Genomic DNA, 17,827 nt, shown 5'->3' with positions numbered 1-17,827 from the left:
AGGTTGAGCATCTGCCTTTGGCTCAGGGTGTGATCCCAGTCCAGGGATCAAGTCCCACATTGGGCTCCTTACCAGGGGCTTGCTTCTCCCTCTGCCTGTGTCTCTACCTCTTTCTGTGTGTTTCTCATGAATAAATTTTTTTAAATCTTAAAAAAAAAATTACTCCTGATTAAATTCATTTGCAAAATTTCAGATTCTGTTAGTCTCAAGTAACAGTATTACCTTTATCTTCTCCAGAACACTTGTTAATCTCCCTCTTAAGTAAAGAAAAAACAAGCCCCAGCCTCAGAACCTTTCACGAAGAACAGTCTCTAGAGAGGAAATAATATGTTATTATATTTGTAGAAAGGCAGATTCTTCTTGGTTATAAGGAGCTCTAGAGTAAACCAGCCAGGATTTATACCTGCTGCCACTTAGTAACTGTATGTCACCGAATACTTCACCTCCCTGTGCCTCAGTTTCCTCATCTGCAAAATGAGGATGGTAATAGTAATTAACACACTGAGGTGGTGTAAGGATTTTTTTAAAGATTTTATTTTTAAGTAATCTCTACACTCAACATGAGGCTTGAACCTACAACCCCAAGGTCAGGAGTCACATGCTCTACCAACTGAGCTGGCCTGGCACACTGGTAAGGTAAGGATTAAGTGAACTAATCCATATACAGTCCTCTGAATGTTGGTATATAATAAACAGCAATTATTGTTATTGTATCTCTTTGTTGTTTTTTTGTCTTGGGAAATTTCTACCTGTGATATTTCTGTGATTTACAGTGATCACAAAAAATTGCCCTCTAGAATAAATTAATACAGGTTACCAAAAAAAAAAAAAAAAAAAAAAAAAAAAAAACAGTGAGTCCTGTTCAGATAACTGAGGCTCAATACAAGGTCAATTCACCAGGGCTGGGCCATACCATATAGAGACAAATGTTTTTTCCTATTATCCAAAAGCCTGGTTTTTCTCTGACATGGAGACCTGTCACTTTTTAACTATATAACCAAAGATTTCTCTGTGCCCGTGATCTTAGCAAGATGAGCTCACTCAACAGGTGTGCTAACTCCACTCTTGTGCTTCCTTTCCCTACAACCTCTATTTCCAGCCCCAGCTTCCAATCCCTGGCACCAACAAAAGGGGAGCTGAGTGTTCTCACTACCCCCAAGTACCCCAGTGAGAAGCACTTGGGACAGGAGCCAACTGACCTTCAGGGCTTTGAAGATGACCCCTGGGTGCCGGGGAGAACGGGTAGTATTGTTCTCTAGCTGCTGCTCCAAAGCACGTCGAAGCCCAGAGAAGTCAGTGGGAGGGTTGTAAGTCCTCGTTCCCTTATAGTGGATGGAACTGAAGGCTTCAGGGAAGCGGCCCAGCTTCCGGAACCGGTCCTGGATGAGCTTTTCTGGCACCTCTGAGGGGTGATCTGGACAAGGAAACAGGTATGTGAACAATGGTCTTTCTTTAAAAAAAAAAAATCTGCCTTGCATTATAAAAATATGTAGCCTGAGTCTCTATATAAATAGGCATAAACAGGCAGAACTAATCTATGCTGTTAAAACTCAGGTCATCCTTGCCTAGAACAGAGCGAGAGCAGAGCTTCCCCATGAAGTGGGTATTGACAGGTCATTTTCTGGTACTGATTTCACAAGGGTACATCCAGACTGTGAAATTTATCACAATAATACACTTTTGATATGACGTACACTTTTCTATATGTACATTATACTTCAAGGGAAAGCCATTTTTAAATCTGCTCATTGTAAAAAAGAAATTCAAACATGTCAAAGCATAAAAGAAATAGATTTCCTCTGCCCCTCCTACTTCTTTTTCCTACATATGTTATCAACACATATACACAACTTGCTTATATCACTTAATTACGTACTGTAAGTACCTGTTCTTTTCATGATAAACTCTGGAAATTTTCCTTATTCTTTTTCATAGCTACATAGTCCTCCATCCTATGGATGTATTTAACCAGTCACCTGCTAATGAACATTTAAAATACACAAAAATTTTAAACATGCTGATCTTATGCTGGTCAAGCTATAGACAAACTGCCAGTGTATCTGAGAGTAGTTTCACCAATATTTATCCAGAAATTTGTAGACTGGTAGTACAAATGAATTCAATAAATATTTTGGAGATATATGTTACAAAGACTTTTTAATTTCCTTTAATATTTTAACAACAACAAAATCACTCCAATTAATACTGGAGGTATGGCCTTACTCAAATTTAAAGATACAGTCATCAAAAAGTAGCCAAACTCTGTAATTCATCCCTAAATCTATCTCCTCCTGAACTTTTCCTGTGGCAGTGACTTTTCAAGGTGCTGGCTTGGTCACCCTCCCTCCCTCCCAACATCACCTCACACCTTGTCCCTGGACATACAATCACTGCTCCCAAATGATTATAGGAGCTTGGTTCCACTCATCTGAAAAACACAGAATTCTTTGCCTACTAACTCCCACCTAGAATCCTCTGTCCAAAAAAAGAAGAGGATCAAATAAAATCAGAAAGTGGGGGGGCATGTGGGTGCCTCCATGGTGAGCATCTGCCTTTGTTTCAGGTTATGATCCTGGGGTCCTAGAATGAAGCCCCACATCGGGCTCCCCACAGGGAGGCTGCTTCTCCCTCTACCTATGTCTCTGCCTCTCTCTGTCTCTCATGAATAAATTCTTTAGAAATAATACAAATAAAATAAAATAAAATAAAAAAGAAAATCAGAAAGTGGGACACCCAGATGGCTCAGTTGTTTTGAGCGTTCAATTCTTGATTTCAGCTCAGCTCATGATCTCGGGGTTGTGAGATCAAGCCCCACATGGAGCCCCTTGATGGGTGTGGAACCTGCTTAAGATGGTCTCTCTTCCTCTCCCTCTGCCTCTCCCCACTGCTCACTCTCAGCTTAAAAAAAAAAAAAAAAAAAATTTAAAATTAAATAAAATCACAAACTCTCTGAGACAGAAAACTCAAATTATCAATTTGCCCACAATCCTGGTACCTCTCTATCCTGCATAAAGTCCGGCTGCCTTGGTTCCATCTCTTCCATCTCAAGAAGGAGCAACAGTATTCCAGAAAGAGCTCTCGATTTAGGAGTTAGGAAACCCTATTTTGAACCCCAATTTTGCAACTTACTAGCTGGAAACCTCTTGTTTATATAACTCAAGTTCTCTGAGTTTAGCTTCTTCATCTGTAAAACGGGCTGCTACCAACTGAGCTAAATAACAAGGATGCAGTAAAGTTAGCAATGCTTTTTTAAATTTTTTTATTTTAATTTTTTTTTTCACTGCCTTTTTTTTTTTTTTTTAAAGATTTATTTATTCATGACAGACAGAGAGAGAGAGAGAGCCAGAGGCACAGGCAGAGGGAGAAGCAGGCTCCATGCAGGGAGCCCAATGTGGGACTCGATCCCAGGACTCCAGGATCAGGTCCTGGGCCGAAGACAGGCGCCAAACCGCTGAGCCACCCAGGAATCCCCCCGCACTGCTTTTTTTTAAAACAATACAATACATGGTACAAAGCAAAACATGGTACAAAGAAAAAAAAAAAGTTATTTGTGAAGGGCTAGTTATTTCAAAATCCTGAACAAGAGGGACACCTGCATAGCTCAGTCAGTTAAGCATCTGTCTTCAGCCCAAGTCATGGTCCAGGGTCTTGGGATCAAACCCTACACTGGGTTCCATGCTCAGCGGGGAACCTGCTTCTCCCTCTTTCTCTGCTGCTCTCCCTACTTGTGTTCCTTGCTCCCTGTCAAATAAATAAAATCTTTTTTAAAAAAATCCTAAACAAGAAATTAAACCCACCTCTTACCAAAGTTGTAAAAATCAAAAGCAGCATAAAAATTCAGATCATGGGAGGCACCCTGAAGTCGGCATTTCCAGCCTTCTCTCCTAACCTCAGAATCACTTGCTAAGGACCCTTAGCTAGAACATTTAGATTTCTCATCTTCCTGCTAGACCCAGGTCCTTCTGATCCTAATGCTTTAATATGGCCCCCGTCTCTCCACTTTCCCTCCTGTGCCACTGCCCTGGCTCAACACCTATCATTTCTCCTCTAGCACCATGGTAATGTCCTGGCTGGTCTCCCTGCCTCCAGGCATGCTTCTACAGTTCATCCTGCAAAAGGCTGTCGTGTGATCTTTGGAAAATATAGATCTGTATAACTCCTTGCTTAAAATCCTTCAGGGGCTCCTGTCATATCTGACAACTGAGTCAAGGCAATCCACGATCTGACCCCCAAGTATCTCCGCCATTCCCTCTCACACAGTCTGTGCTTCAGACACAGTGAGAGCCTCTTTATTTATTCATCCAACAAACCTCTGAGTGTCAAGCACTCATCTAGGCTCTTCAGATACAGTGGTGGATTAAGACAGACAAGGTTCCTGCCTTCCTGGAGTTTCTTGTTGTAATGGGAGACAAACAAAAACAAGCAAGCAAACATATGGGATGATTTCAGATAGTGATCAGGGCCCTGATGCAAATGAACAGAGCGATGCAGTAAGAGTGTAAAGTTAGGTGCAGGAAGGACCACTCTACAGGGGACAGTCGGCCAAGGCTCCCAGGGGGTGGGAGCTGAGTCGAATCTGAAGCATGGCTTATTGAGTAAATGGTGTTCCAGGCAGACAGAGTAGCATATGCAAAGGTGCCAACACAGAAAAGGCCGCCGTGGCTACCAGAGGGAGTGTACACGCACATCATGTGTGCACACACACGTGCATGGCGGGGGCACATGGTAGGCAGCAGGAGGGAAAACCAGAGAAGGAGTTCAGAGACACAGACAGGACTCAGAGTAAGGACATCATGATGAGTTTGTAGTGAAAGCCACTGACACCTTGTAAGCAGAAGTATAACATGATCTAAATTATAAATAAAGCTTGTGGAAAGATCACCAGGATGCTGTGTGAGGGGAACACACACACTGAGGGGCTGAAAGGGAACTTGGGAGGCTCTTTGTAGAACAACCTGCAGTTTCCTGGACACAACCCACACTCCTTCAAGCCACCAGGGGTTTGTGCTTTCTGGAACAGCTTTCCTCTCCTGCCCTATCAACCCACATGTCAAGGCTCAGACACCACCTCTTTCCCAGATCCCCTAGGAGGTGTGAAGAGCCCCTGTGCTGTACTCCCACACCTCCAGGACCTACATCGCTACAGAAAAGAACACACATGGTCTCCCCAACTGGGCTGTGGGCTACTCGTGGATGAGAATTGCCTCAGTGCCCCAGTGCTCAGCATGTGGCATTGTGCACTTGAACTCTTCTAACTGACGGGGTGCCTGGGGGCTCAGTCGGTTAAGTATCCAACTCTGCATTTTGGCTCAAGTCAGGATCTCAGGGTTGTGAGATTGAGTCCTGTGTTTGCGCTGGGCATGCAGTCTGCTTCAGATTCTCTCTCTCCCTCTGCCCCTCCCCTACTCTCTAAAAAAATAAACAAAAGAAAAGAAGAAAACAATCTCTGTTGCCTGAATGAACAGGTAAATGGTCCAACTGTGTTAGGAGCTGACCCTACTGTCCCCACCTGTGTCCAATTACTTGTTGCACCTGCTGCCTCATCCTCCCTCAGGTCATGATTTTGCTTCCTACTTCTCTAAGAGAAACAATAGGACAGCTCTCACACACATACTGTATCCACCAATCACCTGCAACCACGTCCATATAGTCTTTCTCGCCTGTGTTTATGGAGGGACTAGCTATGTTTCTAAGGCCACCCCTGTGAGGCTCACTCCAACTGCTCTGCTCTTTCCATCTGCATCGTTCCCTACCTCGTGAAGCATTCCACGAGGAAAAAATATCTGCAATACCTCACAACTTCAATTTAAAGATGGGAAAATCCCTTGAAATCCCACATTAACCTCCAGCTATCATCTCATTTGTCTGTTTCCCTTTATAATAGAACTTTTGGAAAGAGTGGAATATTACACAACCTTAATTCTTCTCCTATTCTTTCTTGAACCTACCCTGAGCAGGCTTTCATGCCCACCACCCCTGGAAAACAGGTCTTACCAGATCACCAAGGATCTCTCTATTGCCTAAGGTAATCAGTAATCCCCAATCCTCATCCTTACCAGGAGATTTTGACATAGTTGCTCACTCCACCTTTCTTCAAACACTCCCTCCCATCCTGCCCAGGCAGAAATTCTGCTGGGCAATCCACCTCCACCAAGTTAGTGCTGCAGCCCAATGGCTGCCTCCTCACACCCACAAAGGTCAACCTGGGACACAGCCCTCTGTCTACTCACCAGAGCCCAGCAGCTGAGTGTGAACAGTCTCATGGAAAATGATAACAGCAGGGCCCAGGGTGGACAAGGGGACATCCAGGCCACAGCGGGCAGTGGTAGCCTTGAGCTCCTTGGTGAAGTGCTTCAGATAAGCTTCTGAGGCGTCCCCAAGGAACTTGAAGAGATCATTATGCAGCCGGTCTGCATGAGTTCGATAGATGACAAGATCTGAGATGGCCAGGACCTTCAGCAGCAGTCGAGTTCTCTGGCTGAGATTCACTGTAGCCCCCAAGAGCCCCTCTGTGTCTATCACTGCTACTTTGTGGACTGGGTCATATGCTGCCCACACCCCCACGGTGCAGGACTCCTGGGCAGGGGAAGTTTTAAAGACTTCACGGCCATAAAAGAAAGTGTGGTTTAGAGTATGAGACTTTCCATCACCAGTATTTCCAAAAATGGAAACCACCTTCAAATGCTGATCAGGTTTACAGTCCAATTTCCTAATAAAGTCCTCTTCATTTGTTACCTTCAAAAAAAAAAAAAAAGAAAAAAGAAAAGAAATATAAACTGCGTAATAGAGAACTTGCAAGAACAATAAATGCTTCCCAAGGTCAAGATCCTAGACTAAACTGTCAATGTGGCAAAGAAAAGAAGCCCCAGGATGACAGGCTCCCACCCAGCCTTTCCCCCAGCAAACAGCTAAGAGGAACTTCCAAAGCTTCAGGAGGCACAATTTAGTGCTCACAAAAGAGCTACAACTATAAAACTCTTGGAAGATGACATAGGAGTGGTGTGCCTCGGTGGCTTTGTCAGTTAAGCATCTGCCTTCAGCTCAGGTCATGACCTCAGGGTCCTGGAATTGAGTCCCGAATCTAGCTCCCCACTCACCAGGGAGTCTGCTTCTCCTTCTCTCTCTGCCCCTCCCTCCTCTCGTGCTCCCTCTCTTTTTCTCTCTCAAATTAAACTTAAAAAAAAAAAAGGGAAAAGACAACATAGGAGCAAATCTATGTGACCTTGGATTAGGTAGGCAATGGCTTCTTAGATATGATACCAAAAGCAATACAACATAAGAATTAAACAAAATGGACTTCATCAAAATTAAAAACTTATATTCTGCAAAGGATACCAACAAGACAGCGAAAACAAAGCTCAAAGAATGGAAGAAAGTATTTGTGAATCATTTATCTGATAAGGGTCTAAGTAGTCCAGAATATATAAAGAACTTTTTTGGGGGTCCCTGGGTGGCTCAGCGGTTTAGTGCCTGCCTTCGGCCCAGAAGCATGATCCTGAAGTCCTGGGACCAAGTCCCACATCGGGCTCCCTGCATGGAGCCTGCCTCTTTCTCCCTGTGTCTCTCATGAATAAATAAATAAAATCTTTAAAAAAAAAAAAAAAAAAAAGAACTCCTAACTCAACAAGGAAAAACAAAACTTGTTAAATATTAAGCCAAAAATTTGAATAGACATTTTTCCAAAAATTTACAAATGGCCAATAAGCACATGAAAAAATACCACCACAGTTATTAAGGAAATGTGAATTAAAACCACAATGAGGGGGTGCCTGGATGGCTCAGTCAGTTAAGCCAGGTTTCAGCTCAGGTTATGATCTCAGGATCCTGGGATCAAGACCCAAGTTAGGCTCCATGCTCAGTATAGAGTCTACATAAGATTCTCTCTCTCCCTCTCCCTCTGCCCCTCCCACTTGTGCATTCTCTATCTCTCCCTCAAATAAATAAAATCTTAAAAATAGGGGCGCCTGGGTGGCTCAGTGGTTGAGCGTCTGCCTTTGGTTCAGGTCATGATCCCAGGGTCCTGGGATCGAGTCCCACATGGGCCTCCCTGCAGGGAGCCTACTTCTCCTTCTGCCTGTATCTCTGCCTCTCTCTCTGTATCTCTCATTAAATAAATAAATAAATGAATGAATGAATGAATGAATGAATGAATAATTTTCACATAGCTATTTGGGGTGCTTGGCTGGCTCAGTCAGTTAAGTGTGCGACTCGAACTCAGGGTTGTGTGTTCGAGCCTCACGCTGGAAGGAGAGATTATTTAAATAAATAAACTTTAAAAAAATAAATAGGGATGTCTGGGTGACTCAGTCAGTTAAGCATCTGCCTTCAGCTCATGTCATGATCCCAGGTCTAAAACTAAACCCCACATCAGGGTCTCTACTCAGTGGGCAGTCTGCTTCTCACTCTCCCTTTGCCCTTACCCTCTGCTCATGCTCTCTTTCTCTGAAACAAATAAAATAAAATATTTAAAAATAATAATTTAAAAATTAAAAAAAATGATAAGTGTTAGTGAGAATATGAAGAAACTGCAATGCTCATGCATTGCTGAGTGTGTAAAAGGACACAGCCACTCTGGAAAACTGTACGGCAGCTTCTCAATAAGTTAAACATGGAGTTACCACATATCTCAGTAATTTCACTCCTTGGTATGTATCCTAGAGAACGAAAAACATATCATATATCCACCCAAAACTTGAACGCAAATGTTCATGGCAGCAAGATCCGTAATAGCCAAAAGGTGGAAACAACTCACATGTCCATCAACTGATGAAAGGATAAACAAAATGTGGTGTTTCCATACACTGGAGTATTGTTCAACCATAAAAAGAAATGCAGTACTGATACATGCCACAATGTGGACACACCTTGAAAGTATCATGCTAAGTGAAAGAAACCAGACACAAAATACTGCATATTCTATGATCCCATTTGTATGAAATATCCACAACAGGCAGATAGATAGATTTACAGTAATAGAAAGCCTGTTAGGGGGCAGCCCAGGTGGCTCAGCGGTTTAGTGCTGCCTTCAGCCCAGGGCCTGATCCTGGGGACCCAGGATCGAGTCCCACGTCAGGCTCCCTGTGTAGGGCCTGCTTCTCCCTCTGCCTGTGTCTCTGCCTCTCTCTTTCTCTCTCTCTGTCTGTGTGTGTCTCTCATGAATGAATAAATAAAATCTTTAAAAAAAAAAAAAAAGCCTGTTAGGAGTTTCCAACATCTGGGGAAAGAGAGACTAGGGAGTGACTACTAATAGGTATGAGGCTTTTATTTGGGTTGATAAAAATGTTCTGGAATAGTCTAAGGGTTCCACAACTTTATGGATATACTAAAAACACTGAATTGCCCACTCTAATGGGGTGAAATATATGGTATATAAATTACATCTCAATGAAGTTGTTATTAAAAAAAGGGGGGGGGGACACCTGGGAGGCTCAGTTGAGCGTCTGATTTGATTTCAGCTCAAGTCATGATCTCAGGGTTGTGAGATTGAGCCCATCAGGCTCTGCGCTAGGCGTGGAGTCTACTTGAGAGTCTCTCTCCCTCTGCTTCCCCCCGTCCCCCACCTATGTGAGTTCACATTCTGTCTCTCAAAATAAGTAAATAAAATATTTTTTTAAAAAAACATGGCTCGGGGGCAGCCTGGGTGGCTCAGCAGTTTAGCACCTGCCTTTGGCCCAGGGCATGATCTTGGAGACCCGGGATCGAGTCCCACATCGGGCTCCCTGCATGGGGCCTGCTTCTTTGTCTGCCTGTCTCTGCTTCTCTTTCTCTCTCTCGGTGTCTCTCATAAATAAATAAATAAATAAAATCTTTAAAAAAATAAAAATAAAAAAAAACATGGCTCGGAAAGCCCGGGTGGCTCAGCAGTTGAGCATCTGCCTTTGGCTTGGGGTGTGATCTCAAAGTCCCGGCATTGAGTTCCGCATCAAGCTTCCTGGAGCCTGCTTCTCCCTCTGCCTATGTCTCCTCTGCCTCTCTCACTACGTCTCTCATGAATAAATAAAAATCTTAAAAAAAAAAGAAATGGCTCCATCAGGTCTTTGTTTCCAAGACAACCAAGAAGGAATAATGGTCATGCCAAAAAGGGCCACGGCCACATGCAACCTATTTGCTTCACCAACTGTACCTGCTGTGTGCCCAAGGGCGAGAACATTAGGTTTGTTATTTGGAACATTGCACAGGCCATTGCCGTCAGGGACATTTCCAAGGCAAGTGTCTTCGACACCCATGTGTTTCCCAAGCTGTATGTAAAACATACAGTAAGGTAGTCAGGAATCATTCTCATGAAGCATTAGAGAACCAAACACCCCACACCACCCCGATTTAGACCTGTGGGTGCTTGTCCCACATTGTCCACAAAAGCCCATGTAAGGAGCTAAATCCTTAAGGACTGAAGAAAAGCTGTTCTCCAGAAAAAATATATAAAATGGAGATTATACTAAAAAATGCATTGGTCAAACTTCATCCATCATTCCTCTGTGTCCCAGGCTGGACCCCCTTGAAAGATGCTCAGGGCCGCTAATCTTAGAATATAGAACCCCACAGCCAAAGCTCCTAATCCAAACAGGCAAATGTTCTACTCCACCAAGGAGTGATGAATCTCTACACCTAATAACCTCCAGCCACAAGAGAAAACATAACTTCCTGATTCCCAAGAGTCTGCTGGTTTATTAAAGAGTAGTTAGAGAAAAGTAGACAGACCATGAGTATAATATAAGCCATCATTTTCCATAACCTCATCAAGATAATAAACTACTCATGATCCTATTAATATCACTTCATGATTATTATTATTGGCCTTCATGTTAATGACAATGCTAACGGCCTTCATGTTAATGACAATGCTAATAATTTACCCAAGGCAATGACAGCGCCTTTGCTAGATCCATGAGGGCAGAACTGTGTCTATTTTATCTTTCCACCCCCAGCATTTAGAACACAACCTGGAACATAGGAAAAGCTCAATATTTAATTACTGAATGAATGAATGTCATGCATGTTGCCTAATCACTTTTGTCCACCCCGTATCCTCCATAGGGTTTAACACACAGCAGCATTCAATAAACCCGGTGATGTGCTCACGGAACAAGAAGTTACACAAAACAGCCCATTTTGGACTGATGTCACTCACTGGTCCCAAACAGCTAGGTTACTCGCAAGAGAAAAAGAACAAAAGCTCCATAAAGCTCTACTGGCAAGGAGTCAGATAAGGTCAGAGTGGCCAGCTGTGAGAGCCAGCACCTTCTCACACAGTGGTGGGAAAGAGGACTGGGCCTAGGGACTTTCTCCCCTTGGAAATCTACCCTGCCGTGACTCTGTTATCGCACAGAGCAATGACCGCTCTCCAGGGCATTTAATGGGGGCACCTGAAAAAGGGGCATGTGGGAGCCTCTCAGTACACAGTTAAATGTCTCAGGATTCACAGTGAGTACCCTCCAAGTGATGTACATAATAAAGAAACAACTCATTCAGGATGAAAATAAAACTCCCTGTCAGCATGTGGGAGTTTTATTTTGGCACCCGATGTCCCAGGGTATGTTAAACATACATGTTCATGTGGTAGGCACATGCATCTTAGTCCAGTGCAAGGAGCTCAAAGCCCTCAGGCTTGTTTTTCTACTGACAAGTCTTGGATAATCATTTACCATGTACTGAAGGTATTTTTTTCCCCACATGTAAAATAAAGATAGAGCCATCTTTGCCTACTTTGACTGGCTGGTGGTCACTAGTCAAAGGAAACGATAAACTGAGAAAATGCCTGCTTAACTGGAACTGCAGTTCTTTTTCCTTCTGCCTTCCACATTATTTGGCTCCCTGTTCCACTCCTCAACTCATCCTCTTTCCCCTGAGCCAGAAAGGAAAGAGTGGCCAAGGCAGTAGTATCAAGACTGATTTCCAGTCAGGGGAGGAAAAGGCTAAGAAAAGATAAGAAGATTCCCTTTGATGAGGGAAGAAGGAGCCAGAAAGGAACAAGGCTCCTGCTCTACTCGTTCTGCCAGTTTGCAATCAATGACCCCCTCTGCTCCATTCCTGGAGTGAAAGAGTCTACCTGACTCTGAGCCCTGCCATAGGGCCACCACACCCAGCTCTACATGCCTGAAGTGCTCCTGGGCCCTAACACCTCAGGGAAGCCTCCCCTCCCAGCTTCTGCCTTCTGCTCTCCCAAAGCTCACCAGACCATTTCTTGGATGTCAGGCGAGTCAGAAACACCCAGATTCCATTGCTGGCTTTGCCACTGCATGGCCTTAAGAAAGTTACTTCAGTACTGAGGTCTCAGGGAACTGAGACAGTAAAAGGCCACAGCCCATTGGGATACTGAGAGGGCTAAAGGAGATAAAGGGTACAGGGCTCACATTGCCGGGCACACAGTAAGTGCTCACAAAATACTACCCATTATCATCTGAAGACCAGCCCACTGCAAATCCATCCAGGGACACAGCAGGAGCGGCTGGGCTTGCACCTGCTTGCTGCCTAGAAGTTGCTCATCCAGGGGATGAATCAGCCATGCGGTAAACTCAACTGATCCCACCTGAAAATGAAAGAACTCCCTGAGTAGCTCTGATAATTCCTGACCTCTGCCTCTCAGCAAAACAAACTAAGACTGGCTTTACAGCTGACTCTTAGTAAAGTGACCATATGACACCCACAGATTTTAAGATCCCAAATGGTACACCTCTCTATCTCACCCACGAAGCTTTTCACTTTGTATAGGGTTCCAAGCAGGGTTTCTGATATAAAATATTAACGGTGCTCAGTTATCTCCATTGTTCCAACTTAGAATTCAGAGCAGTTCATGGTAGTGAAGTGTCCAGCAGGGAACCTCTGACCCAAGCAGGCAATGGGAATGATGACCACCTTCATCAAGAAATTCCTTCTTAGCCCTTAGAGAATCATTCCAGAAAGAATAACCACGTAAGCTTTGTTCTGAGGGAAAACAGCTTTGTTTCCTGCAAAGGGAAAAAGCAAGAGATGAGGACGGGACTAAAGTAGAGAGCACTGGAAGGAGGAAAATTCAACAGAGCATGCACACCACAGAAGCAAAATCCCAAAGGCACCAGAAAACACTACGGGGGAAAGTAGCTCAGCACTGAGGTCCTTTCAACTCTGGCCTCTAGAGACAAAAAGGATGTAATCTGTGCCAACTAAAATCATACAGTGCTGGGATCCCTGGGTGGCGCAGCGGTTTGGCGCCTGCCTTTGGCCCGGGGCGCGATCCTGGAGACCCGGGGTCGAATCCCACGTCAGGCTCCCTGCATGGAGCCTGCTTCTCCCTCTGCCCGTGTCTCTGCCTCTCTGTCTCTCTCTGTGTGACTATCATGAATAAATAAATAAAATCTTTAAAAAAAAAATAAAACAAAATCATACAGTCCTTTAAATTTTTATAAAGGAGTTCCCTGCGGCTGAGGGCAAAACCCAGCTTCTTCCCCAAAGTCACACAAAGAGCTAAGAAGCTTGGTGGCTCCTACCAACCCATCACAACCCAAGGCCTGTAACAGATCCCACCCCTGTACCAACAAAGATAATTGTATACCTCCCCATCAAGATTCTAAAACTACCCTAGTTCAATAGTTATTGCCAAAGGGAACTTCCTACTAAAATTACTTTTACATGCTGGTCTCTGATTTATCTTACTTTCACTCCATTTTTAGCTGGGTTCAGAGGAAGAGACAGAACCCAAAGAAATCAAACTAGATTCTCATTCTCACCAGAACTGGGCTGACTATCCCAAAAGGAAGCTAGAACTTGATTATTTCATTTAATCAGCAGACAGGTACTGAGCTTTATGTAGTGTCTGGCACTGACCTGATATTAGAACTTCGGTAACATTTTCCTTTCCTGGGGAGGTAAAGGAGAAGTGGAAGGTAAGGGAACTCTTCCTAGAAAAATCCAGAGCTGGAGCGCCTGGGTAGCTCAGTTGGTTAAGCATCCAACTCGATTTCAGCTCAGGTTATGATCTCAGGATCCTGAGATCGAACCTCCTAGAGGGGCTTCCTAATGCATATGGAGCCTGCTTAAGATTCTCTCTCCCTCCCTCCCACTACCCCTCCCCACAACTCTTTCTCAAAACAAACAAACAAAAAAAAAAAATGGGGGCACGTAGATGGCTCAGTTGGTTAAGCATCTGCTTTCGGCTCAGGTCATAATCCCAGGGTCCTAGGATGGAGCCTGGATTGGGCTCCCTGCTCAGCAAGGAGTCTGGCTTCTCCCTCTCCCTCTGCCCCTGCCCCTACTCATGAGCTCACATGCTCTCTCTCTCTCTCTCAAATAAATATTTTTTTAAAACATCCAGAGCTACTTTTGTCATGTTGAAAAAAACTCCAGGCAATGATTTAAGTCCATGGTCTAATTTTCAGACAAGATTTTACTAAAACAATGTGAAAAAGATCAGTAGCCTATTTTTATAATCCAAATGATAAGGAGATTCATTCCAGTAGCAAACCCTATGTCAGAAAGTTCTAGTAAACCTGTTTCTCTAACCCAACAAGTCTAGATGATTTCCTTTCATTCTATCCTAAAAGAAAGTGTGCAACTTTGTGTTTATCTATGTATGTGTCCACAGAATTTCATACAAAACCACAATTGTTTCCCAATCAAATGTTTTCCTAAGACCACTGAAGTCATGAGGTTGGCTTCATAAACACATTTGAGCACATTCGGTAAGGACAAAGATCACTTTTTTCCATTCCAGTATCCCCAAAGTGTTCCATTACTTGAGAGGTCAGGAATTCTCCCTTGTCTTAGAACTACCAGCAATACTTTGGACATATAGCCTCCCAGACTCTGCCTGCCACTCCCCTCCTACTCCAGCAAGAAAGAGAATGTCAGTGTAGAAAGGATCCATTAAATAAATTCTTTAGGGACACCTGGGTGGCTCAGCAGTTGAGCGCCTGCCTTCAGCCCAGGGCGTGATCTTGGAGTCCCGGGATCGAGTGCCACACGAGGCTCCCAGCATGGAGCCTGCTTCTCTCTCTGCCTGTCTCTCTGCCTCTCAATCTCTGTGTTTCTCATGAATAAATAAAATCTTTAAAAAAAAAACTGAATTCTTTAAAGAGAGTCATTTTTAGCTCCCTGATCAGTTTCTTTGACCTCACCCAACTCACCCTGTTCAGCTACCCTTTTACATCTGAACAAAAAGCTTTCTCCAAAGCAAAGCTGAGATCTGAGGACAGAATGGAAATACCAAGTCATCCTCAAGACCCACATCACCCTAGAAGGCTCTTCCAAGGAGCCTGCAGAGGGGAGACACAGCCCCCCTCTTAAGTGGCATGGTATACCCATATTTGACCAGCTAAAAAACAGACATAGCACCAGGCCAGAGAGAAGACAAGAGAGCTAGGTCTAGGTCTGCCTCCACCTGGATCAGACCATGGGCAATTCCCTCAAGCCTTGCTCAAAGTCTCTGTTCCCCACCCATCATCCCTTTTAACATTTTCTCCCTTCTTCCTGGTTCTGAGCTTCCCAACTATAACATACTCCATGCTGGCCAGGGTTTGTTCTGTGTAGTTCACCACTGTAGCCCTAGCTCAGGGTGTGAACACATAATAGGAAATCAATATATATATGTTAAATAAATGAATGACTAAATGCTATATTCCCTCTGGGGAAGGGAACACTATAGTTTTGCCATGAAGGGTTCGCCCAACCTGCCTCTTACAACTCGCTGATTTCAGAATAACCTTAAAGTTAGTTGACTTCCCTGGGCCTCAATTTTCTCACCTATAAAAAGGGGATAATGACACAATCTACTTCAGAGGACTGAGGTGAGGATTAAACGAGATCACTGCACATGGAGCACTCTCCACAATGCAATCAGGCAGTAAATGCTAGAAATGCTAGCTGACATTATCGCTGTAGTTACACTGGTCTGCCTCTAGGCCAGAGTTATCACGGCCATCACAGAATTTCATTCCATTATCCCAAATAAAAACCCTTCCAAGGGAAGGCTTCAAGTGCACTCTCATTAAAGAATTATAGATAGAGGAACAAGATTCTTACTCAATACTTATTTTTCCCACCCTCAAAAGGATATATCTTTTCAATTAAAGTTGTTATGAGATCACATATTACATACATTATGAATTAGAAAGCAGTCTTCCAAAAAAAAAAAAAAGTCTTCCAAAGAATGACATGATTCCAATGATTATTACTATATCACAGACTCACTAAAAATGCTTCCCTCATATTTTATGTCAAAAATCTTAATAGATAACACAGCCTTACAAGGAAATCTTTGGTGTCTGAGGCAGATTGAACAGGGCCTGCTTTCTATGCTACACAAAATGCAATAGCGGAGCCCTGGTGAAGAAACAACACAACAGGAACCATCTCAAGTCAGTAATAGGGGTGCCTGGGTGGCTCAGTTGGTTAAGCATCTGCCTTCGGCTCAGGTCATGATTCCAGGGTACTGGGATTGAACCCCACGTCAGGCTCCCTGCTCAGGGGGGGAGCCTGCTTCTCCCTCTCTCTCTCCCTCTGCCTGCCACTCCTCCTGCTTGTGTACACACATGCGCTCTCTCTCTGCCAAATAAATGAAAAAAATAAAATAAAATAAAGTCAGTATACTAACCCCTCCAGCAGTATCCCCCTCCTCTGAATTTCCATTAATATCCTCTCTATACCACTCTGACATGATCCACCATATTTCCATGCATCTGTCTTCTATTACCACTGGACTGTCCTCTCCTCAAATGCAAGCTCAGCAACTGAGTGTCACTTTCTAGTGTCCTCAGTTGTCAGCACATAGGCACTTATTAAATGTTTACTGAATTAATGATTAAACTGAGTCTCATTAATGCACTTCATTCATTCAACAAATACTGAGCACCTACTATATGCCAAATATTGTTCTAGATGCTGATATATAGAAAAGGCAAAAATCACTGATGAAAAAAAATTTTTTTTAATTTTCTAAAAGTGACTATGGTGATGGTTGTACATACCCATGAATATATTAAAAGCCAATTAACTGTATACTTTAAATGAGTGAATTGTATAGTATGTGAATCATATCTCTATAAAACTGTTTTAAGTAGGCTCCATGCCCAATGCAGAATTCAACATGGAGTTTGAACTCAAAACCCTAAGATCAAGAGTTGGATACTTGGGATGGCTTGGGTGGCTCAGCAGTTGGGCGTCTGCCTTCAGCTCAGGGCATGATCCTGGAATGCCTAGATCGAGTCCACATCAGACTCCTTGTATGGATCCTGCTTCTCCCTCTGCCTATCTCTCTCTCTCTCTCTCATGAATAAATAAAATCTTTTTTTTTTAAGATTTTATTTATTTGTTCATGAGAGAGAGACAGAGACACAATGCAAAAAAATCAAAACAAAACAAAAGCAAATAACTAAATAAAACTTTAAAAAAGTAAATGCAACATTAAAAAGAACAGAGATGGGCAGCCCCGGTGGTGCAGCGGTTTAGCACCGCCTGCAGCCCAGGGTGTGATCCTGGAGACCCTGGATCGAGTCCTATGTCAGGCTCTCTGCATGGAGCCTGCTTCTCCCTCTGCTTGTGTCTCTGCCTCTCTCTCTCTCTCTCTCTCTCTCTCTCTCTCTCTATCTCTACGAATAAATAAAATCTTAAAAAAAAAAAAAAGAACTGAGATATTAGTGGCCTTCTTTTATTGTAAAATTAAGATAAAACTCCACACTTTCTGTAGTTCCATATTTTCAGTATTTTAACATGCAAAGTGTCGTTTTTATAACTGGAAAATAATAAAAGTTATTTTAAAAAGACCAACAAAGTCATTCTTCTGGAATGGACAGCTTAACAGATACAGGGTTTTCCCTCAGGATGATAAAATGTTTTAGAACTAGACAGAGTAGTGGTT

At 43.3% G+C, this 17,827-nt stretch overlaps 1 protein-coding gene across 1 annotated transcript in view; it reads right to left on the bottom strand.

Annotated features, from left to right (window-relative positions):
• ZFYVE1 (zinc finger FYVE-type containing 1) overlaps window positions 1–17,827 on the bottom strand; it is a 53,682-nt gene that overhangs the window by 21,819 nt on the left and 14,036 nt on the right. The window contains exons 3-4 of the mRNA XM_055304340.1: window positions 6,231–6,735; window positions 1,200–1,414 (exon numbers count right to left, since the gene is read on the bottom strand). Coding sequence (XP_055160315.1) covers window positions 1,200–1,414; window positions 6,231–6,735 — 720 coding nt within the window. The remainder of the gene's footprint in view (window positions 1–1,199; window positions 1,415–6,230; window positions 6,736–17,827) is intronic.

Source organism: Nyctereutes procyonoides, unplaced genomic scaffold (genome assembly GCF_905146905.1).
Source record: "Nyctereutes procyonoides isolate TBG_1078 unplaced genomic scaffold, NYPRO_anot_genome, whole genome shotgun sequence".
Classification (NCBI taxonomy): Eukaryota; Metazoa; Chordata; class Mammalia; order Carnivora; family Canidae; genus Nyctereutes; species Nyctereutes procyonoides.
Note: the sequence above shows the minus strand (reverse complement) of the source record. Positions and strands in the feature narration are given on the sequence as shown.